Source organism: Garra rufa, chromosome 11 (assembly GCF_049309525.1).
Source record: "Garra rufa chromosome 11, GarRuf1.0, whole genome shotgun sequence".
NCBI lineage: Eukaryota > Metazoa > Chordata > Actinopteri > Cypriniformes > Cyprinidae > Garra > Garra rufa.
The window spans coordinates 27,369,023-27,377,792 of NC_133371.1; the positions used below are offsets into that span (position 1 = coordinate 27,369,023).

Genomic DNA, 8,770 nt, shown 5'->3' on the forward strand with positions numbered 1-8,770 from the left:
AACCCCTGACGCTGATTGGTTGGAACACTGTTTGTTTATCTGTGGAAAGGTTGGTAGTGCCGATTTTTTTTTTTTTGGCATATCTCGGACCCTAGGCTGACCAGAGAGACGCGTTTTTTTCACAGACAATTTATGGGGCAGGCAGCGAGCGGATCGTGAAGAAAGGTCAGCTGAATTTGACACTTTATGTTTCAGGCTAGAAATCGCTGATACAACCTTTAATGTTTTGCAGTGGCCCAGCCAGAGTCCTGACTTAAATCCAATTGAGAATCTGTGGAGGGAGCTAAAGATCAGGGTGATGGCAAGGAGACCCTCCAACCTGAAAGAGTTGGAGCTCATCGCTAAAGATGAATGGTCAAAAATACCAGTGGAGACATGCAGAAAGCTGGTCAGCAATTATAGGAAGTGTTTGATTGCTGTAATAGCCAATAAAGGCTTTTCTATTGATTATTGAGAAGGGTACGAATAATTTTGGACATGACACTTTTCGTTCAAATGTAAATAAAAGATGAGAAATATTTTTTTACACAATGATGCCTCTTGTACATCGTCTTATTATCTTTTGGGAGAAGCCTGTGTCATTTCCGGTCAAAAAAAAAAAGAACATGCTGGTTGAATAAAAGTATCTTTAAGTCAGAATTTGCCAGGTGTATGAATAATTTCGGGCTTGACTATATATATATATATATATATATATAGTATTACAACTTATGTATAACAATGTTTTTTTTTCTCACATTTTATATTGTGCCACAGTTTGAACCCAAACAAGTATCCACATTTAAAATAAATTAATTAATTAATTAAATAATTGCTGTATGAATTTCTTTGAAACAATTTTCATTAAGATATTAGATTTCACAAATAGTCATATAAATATAGTATTACAATATACAACAAATTATATTTTTCCCTCACATTTCATATTGGACCCAAACAAGTAATCCATTGAATAACAAATGTATTAATAAATAAAATAAATGAATGAATGAACAAATGAATAAAATAAAATGCTAATAAATTTCACAAATTATTTCAAAGAAACAGCATTGAATTAAACATGACATTTTAAGCAGAAAGAGTGAAATAATATTTTCTTGTAAAACATGCACCAGTAAACTTCATTTCTTGTCTTTCTACCATGTAAGAGGAACAAAAATACATAAAAATATCTTAATTTACATATTTTCTTTCCACACCTGTTTTATAGTGTAAAAAATACATATATTTATATTACAACGTATTATGTATTACAATGATTTTTTTTCTCACATTTCATATTGTGCCATGGTTTGGGCCCAATGAAGTAAATGCACAAAATAAAATAAATTAAAATAATAAAATAAAAAGTTGCTGTATGATTTTGTTTTAAACAATTTTCATTAAGAAAATGCTAGTAAATTTCACAAATAATTACAAAGAAACAGCAAGTAACACATTGAATTAAACATGAAATATTTAAGCAGATATAATATGATATATATAATATATAATATAATATATTTTCTTGGAAAATATGCACCAATAAACTTGGTGTCTTTCTACCATGTAGGAGGAGCAATAATAATTAGAATATATCTAAATGTATATATTTTCCTTTTACACATCTGTTTTATAGTGTAAAAAAGATGTATATTTATATAGTATTAAACTTATTATGTATTAAAATGATTTTTTCCTCACATTTCATATTGCCACAGTTTGGACCTAAACAATTATATCCACTAAATAAATAAATAAATGAAATGAAATAATAAATAAATAAATAGATAAATAATTTAGATAAATGATTTCTCTGAAACAATTTTCATTGCAAAATTGCTAGTAAATTTCACAAATAATTATGAAGAAACACACTGAATTAAACAACATGAAATTTTTACACTATAAAACGTGTGGATAGATAGATAGATAGATAGATAGATAGATAGATAGATAGATAGATAGATAGATAGATAGATCTTATGTATTACAAAGAGACTGAAATAATGCACCAATAATTTTTTAAAAATATTTTCTACAGTAATACATTTCAATTCACTATATAATCAGGCTTATGAAATTATGGATATTAGACTAAATTAATGTTGATTGTTTTTTAAAAAGTATTATTTGATTATTTATATTATTTTAAAGTAATTATTTTAAAGCGGTATAAATCTATCATATGTAAAGCTAGTTTTTAAATACTAATATAATAAAACTAAAGTTGTTATCTAAATAAATAAATAGAAGCTTTAAAAATTTTACTCAATTAATTAAATAACTGTTTTTTTTTTAAAAAAAGATTAGTATTTATTTCAGTAATGTTCTAATTATACCTGTGCTTATGATATGCATTTTACCCTGTACTATAATATATGTACAATGCCTAATTTTTTAATCATGCTTTTAATAGTTCCTAAACAAATAAATAAACTCAAAGTGAAAACTGAAGTTGTAAGTTGCATTGTTTAAGCTTTGCCTGAATATTTAAACTCTGCCTGAAGCAACCAAGCATGCAAATGTAATATTTACATGCATGCTCATCGCTGACGTTTAGCATAACTAAAATCAGCATGAGTACCAAACATTTTATCCAAGTGGCTAAAATGTGGTGCAAAGTTAGTATTAGGTTTCTGATGGTGCACATCATGCTTGCTCGGACCTCCATAAACACCAAATGGGATCAGACGAGACATGGACCAAGGGAAATCATATCCGCAGTGGTCTTCCACTGATACATAGACATGGACCACCATGAACATCCAGGTGGTGAGCAGATGACACCTCATGAGAATAGGGTTGAGCGTGGTCCAGAAGCCCACCGTGACCAACTCCCATCCACTAAGGCACTGTGTGGCCAGAGCGAACGGGGCAGAGTAGTTATGATGGATGGCATGGAAAGTCACATACAGCCAGCGGATCTTATGATGCAAATAGTGCCAGATAAAATACTGTAAGTCAAACAGAAGAAGGCTTCCAGTCACCCCACCTGCGAGTTCAAGCAACGAAGGTGCTCGCTCAGGCAGGGGAACAGGAGGTCTCCAGATCCACTGCGCTATCGCTGCTGGAAACACCAGAAGTACGTGATTGTAAAGAGTAACTCCACTGCAATGAAGGAGCATTGCAGTTGTGGGCATCTTGTCAGGCTGGATCTTGTAGCGGCTAATAGCTGGCCACTTCTTTCCCATGATGTCGCAGACTAGGTAGGGTAGGCAAAGAACAAAATACGACGCTACGGTCAGAATGACAGGAAAGAGAGGAGACCGAAGAGTTTCAGAGTGGTTCAGTCGAAAGTAGTCCCACATAGGCTGCAAAACTGAGTCTTTTGTTTGGTAGGTCTCCCAAATTGTCTCAAACACAACAGCTAGCGTCATTGTCAATAAATAGTCGACTGAATTTCTTTTAAAACAACAAATACAACTTAGTATAGTTAGCTTTCTAAATCATCCTCTGTCCTGGATGTTTCATGTGTCTCAGGTACCTGGTATCTAATGACTTTGTGCTTAATTATTTATACCTTCATTAAGTTTGTAAATTATTTAGGCGTCTGAGTGGTGTATTTTGATGTATACATTACTTACACAATGTAATATACTTATTTACATTGGTGTGTTTAAAAAGTTTGGATGTGAATTTATTGTTCAGTACTTGAACTTGTTGTCTTTCCACTCCGTAACGTAAGATGGCGTCGAAGACGAAGTCAAACCATGGAAAAAGAATAAACAAATAGAATGGTCATTAGCATAGCTGGTATTGAGTGGGCGTGGCTTTGGCCCATACGCTGTCTCTAATTGGTCAGGTATGATTGTTAAATCAATAAATGTTAAAATATCTCACTGATATCATTCCGAAGTAAATGGTTTAATTATGAGGCCAGGCAAGTGCAGCAATCAAAGCAAAAAAGTGCCGATTTCTTCATCAGAGAGCTGCAGGCGCAAAGGAAGACAGAGAGGGAGAGGATAGTACAGTACACAGAGAAAAAGAAAGAAATGTGGACGGTTACGCTTCAGACCCACACAGCAGCATTCGAGTGACAGCAGCCAGTCTGGTTACAGAGGAGCATCCGCCCCCATTCAGCAACAAAATTGCTCCTTTACAGCAGAAGAGAGCCAGGCGTTCCTGTCGTTACTTCCTGTATCGATTCTGTGCAGTGTAGGACCGCTTTTGGCATCCACAGGACCAGCCACATAGCCAGAGAGAAACGTACCTTTTCCAGAACGAACTGAAGTATAGCGCTAATGGCGTCACGTGGTGCGTGTTACTTTCCTCCGCGCTGGTCAGGTTGCACCAATTACAGCGCTCCATGATTACATTGTAAAGTTTTTATAAAATGTATTTAATATAAGTGGCTGGGGCAGATTTTAATTAGTCGTTTTGGTATGTCAATTTCCAGTTAATAGATTAAAACGATTAAACTTCCTGGTGTACAAATGTCTCCATTCATGCAAAAAACGTCTCGAGATTTGAACGCGGATGCATTAAGACTTTTTTTTTGGTGAGCCAGCAAAGCGCCTCCTGGAGGAAGTAAACGTTTTATCTCAAACACATATATCCAACGTGTGCCTTCCAATCTTAAAAAACTCGCATGTTTGTGCTAACAAACGTAAACGCACTGACACAGTTTATTTAGGACTAAGGGGCTATCCAACTTAACGGAGTCAGGAAGTGCGGATGTGGGGCACACTTTAACATTTATGTAACATTTTTGTACTTTCAGGATTATTTCAAGACATTTTTCACTGTTATGTATCACTCTGCAATCTCTAGAAGCATAAGCGGAGGGTGAACCAACTCCAGGCTCAAAGTGGCCTAATGTTTGTGTAATCTTTTAAAGGGATAGTACACTCAAAAATTTATTCTCTCATTAATTACTCACCCTCGTGTCATTCCAAACCCGTAAGACCTTCCTTCATCTTTGGAAACAAATTAAGCTATTTTTGATGAAATCCGAGAGCTTTCTGACCCTGCATAGACGCAACTACCGCGTTCAAGGCACAGAAACGAAGTAAGGACTTTGTTAAAATAGTTCATGTGACAGTGGTTCAACCTGGAGTTTATGAAAGTATGAGAATTCTTTTTGTGTGCAAAGAAAACAAAAATAACAACTTTATTCAATGCTTTCTTCTGTAAAGGGACAGTGTGGTGCCATTATCAAGAGTGCACAAAAAGTATTCTCTTAGCTTCTTAAAGGTCTACTTGTTTTATATGTTGACGTAATTTCAAGTGAAACCGGAAGAAAGTCCCTTTTTAAATAGCTAATAGTATTTAGTTTATATCACAGCATGGGACAGACTGTTGAACTGGTTAAAGCCACATTTGACAGCATGCGACAGCCACAATCTCATCCATATCACGTTTATATAAGGGTGTGTTCACACTTGCCATGTTTGGATGATGACAAAATCTGTCCTTTTAAAAACATTGTAATATTACAGATGTTTTAATGTTGTTTTATTTATTTCACAGTCACTGGATGCTGAGAATGAACCAGAAGTGCTTGAACCTAGCAGTAGGTTAATGTGGGCATTTAATAAGCGTTTGTCACTTTTAATATAACACAAATTGTAGCCTTTAAATTCTGTCAATTTTATCACAAAATACAAACAATAATTGTGTTTTGTTGACAGTATAAATGCTTGGAAATAATATTTAATGGTTTCAAGTCTATTCATCCTTTGTATCATGCCAGCCACCCAATAATCACAATAAAAGTTTGTTACTTTTAATTTAGTGCAAATCATATCGTTTAAATTCTGTCAATTTTATTATGAAATACAAACAATGAATGTGTTTTGTTGAAGGTATAAAAGCTTGGAAGTAATATTTTACATTTTCAAGCCTATTCATCATTTGTAGTGGGCCAGCCACTCAATAATTGCAATAAGCGTTTGTTACTTTTTAATATAGTGCAAATCGCTTTTAAATTCTGTCAGTTTGATCATGAAATACAAACAATAAATGTGTTAAATTGAAGGTACCATAAATGCTTATAAGTAATATTTAACGTTTTTAAAGGGATAGTTCACCCAAAAATGAAATTTTGCTGTTTATCTGCTTATCCCCAGGGCATCCAAGATGTAGGTGATTTAGTTTTTTCAGCAGAACACAAACGAAGATTTTTAACAAAAACCGGTGCAGTCTGCCAGCCATATAATGGAAGTGGATGGGCACCAGACCATTGAAAGTAAAAAAAAAAAACATGCACAGACAAATCCAAATTACACCCTGCGGCTCGTGACGATACATTGATGTCCTAAGACAGGAAATGATCAGTTTTTGCGAGAAATTGAACAGTATTTATATCATTTTTCACCTTTGATACACAGCCACATCCAACTGTCATGAGCACGAGCTTTTCATCCGGCACATTACATGTGTACGCGCTCTGGCGTAGAATACGCAAACACCGGAAGGGGAAATTGGTGAAAAGTCAACAGTCCCGGATGAGTTTGCACAAGCAAACGTAATCTTTTAGCTTTAAATCAGTTTGAACAATCAGGATAAGTGCAAGTCATTACCATTTTGAATAGCCGCTATACCCACAATCACTGTGCTCTGTGTAAACAATGAGTGTTGTATACACGCGACAGATCGCTTCCGGCGTTTGCGTATTCTACGCTAGAGCGCGTACACATGTGACGTGCCAAACTCATGCTCATGACAGTTGGACGTGGCTGTGTATCAAAGGTAAAAAAATGATATAGATACTGTTCAGTTTCTCGCGAAAACCTGCTGGACAAACAAAGCCACCTACATCTTGGATGCCCTGGGGGTAAGCAGATATCAAACTTTCATTTTTGGGTGAACTATCCCTTTAAGTCTATTCATCATTTGTAGCATTTGTGAAATACAGACAATAAATGTGTTTTTCTGCTCTTTAATGTGGCGTGAGTTCATTGTATTCGCCTCAGTTCAAATAGCATGTGAAACAATTATTATTTTTCTCTTTTCTACTAATTATAGTATGAAATAAACAGGAATTAATATCAAAAGACAGGTTAAAAAGAATCAAAACAACTTAAAACCAATGTCTTATGTAATCAATCAATCAGTGTTTGGAATGTGTCAATAAAACATCTTGCAAATATCATAACAGTTGTAACATAACCTCAGAAACGCCAACAATATAACTTTGCTAACATTGTTTTATTATTTATTATTTATTATCTGCCACAGACCTTTTTTATTTTATTTTTTATCTTTTTGGAGTAGGTGAACTTTTCAGTGATTAACTTTATTCAAGCAATATAACAGAACTGTAATCTCATCATTTTGACTTTATTCTAAAAATATGGAACTAAAACACAGCCACAGTGGCCCAAAATGTGAAAAGAAAGAAAGAAAACAAAAATATCCCTACTAATTAATTTAATTTCATTCTTTTAGCAAATTTCAGAGTGGTTGAGTCTTTTGTCTGGCAGGTCTCCCAAACTGTCTTAAACACGTGAACTAGCATCTTTTTTAGTAAATCCTTTACTGTTTATTTTATAGCAATGAATACAACTCAGAATTGTTGAGTTTTCTGTATAATTCTCTGTCCTGGATGTTTCATGTGTTTCAGGTACTTGGTATCTAATGACTTTGTGCTAAAATATTTATACTCTCATTAAGTTTGTAAACTATTAATGTGTCTGATGGATGTATTTTGATGTAGACATTTACTTATACATAGTAACTATATTTATTTACATTCTATGAATGTAATATTTGTTTTGATGTGGATTTATTGCTTAATACTTGAACTTGTCCAGGCATGCTCTGTTGTCTTTCCACTCCGTAGCGTAAGAGGGCGTCGAAGATTTCTAGTCAAACCGTGAAAAAAGAATAAGCATAGAATGGGGATTAGCATAGCTTGAATTATATGGGCGTGGCTTTGGCCCAGTCGCTGGCTGCCTCTTATTGGTCAGGTATGAGTGTCCCAATTGTCTAATTCTTGATTGCGTGTTTTTAAATCAATTCATATTAAATGTCCCACTGATATTGTTTATAAGTATTTTTATTTTAATTTTGAGGAAAACAGGTGCATCAGTTAACCGTTTTACAATTAGAGCAGGCAATGATGCTATTACAAGAAAAAGAGTGCTTTCTTCATCATGGATATGCAGTATACAAAGAAAAATAGAGAAATGTGTACGTGCATTCGAGTGACAGCAGCCAGTTTGGTACAGAGGAGCATCCGACCCCATTCAGCTACAAAACTGCTGCTGAAAAAGACAGTCACTTCCTGTATCGATTCTGTCCAATGTAAGACCACTTTTGTCATCCACAAGACCAGCCACACAGCCCGAGAAATAAACGCACCTTTTTCAGAACGATACCGAAGTAATGATAAACGGTCATGTGGTAAATGTTACTTTTCTCCGCGCTGATCAGATTGCACCAATTATAGCGCAATATGATTGCATCGTAACGCTTTTTAAAAATTCATTTAATACAGATAGCTCAGGCAGTTGTTTTATATGTCTGTTTGGTATGCCAGATTCTAGTTAATAGATTAAAACGATTAGACTTTTTGGAGTGCAAATGTCTTCATTGATGCAAAAACCGTTTTGAGATTTAAACGCGGATACATTAAGAATTAGACTTTGTGAGCCAGCAAAGCGCCTCCTCGAGGAAGTAACGTTAAGCGTTTGTTTTAAAAAAAAAACATATATGTTATATACCTCCCAATCTTAGAAACTCGTGTTCGTGCTAACATAAACGTAAACGCACTGACAGACAGCGACAGCAGTAAGCATTTAAGTATTGGACAGTTTACATTGACTACAAGGTGCTATCCGATCTA

At 34.7% G+C, this 8,770-nt stretch overlaps 1 protein-coding gene across 1 annotated transcript; it reads right to left on the reverse strand.

Moving 5' to 3' along the window:
* Positions 1 to 2,472: 2,472 nt before the first annotated feature.
* Positions 2,473 to 3,380, reverse strand: ch25hl1.2 (cholesterol 25-hydroxylase like 1, tandem duplicate 2). The gene has a single exon (XM_073850956.1). It carries the CDS (start codon positions 3,357 to 3,359, stop codon positions 2,526 to 2,528), a length of 834 nt encoding a protein of 277 aa, XP_073707057.1. The 5' UTR covers positions 3,360 to 3,380; the 3' UTR covers positions 2,473 to 2,525.
* Between the last annotated feature and the right edge of the window lie 5,390 nt (positions 3,381 to 8,770).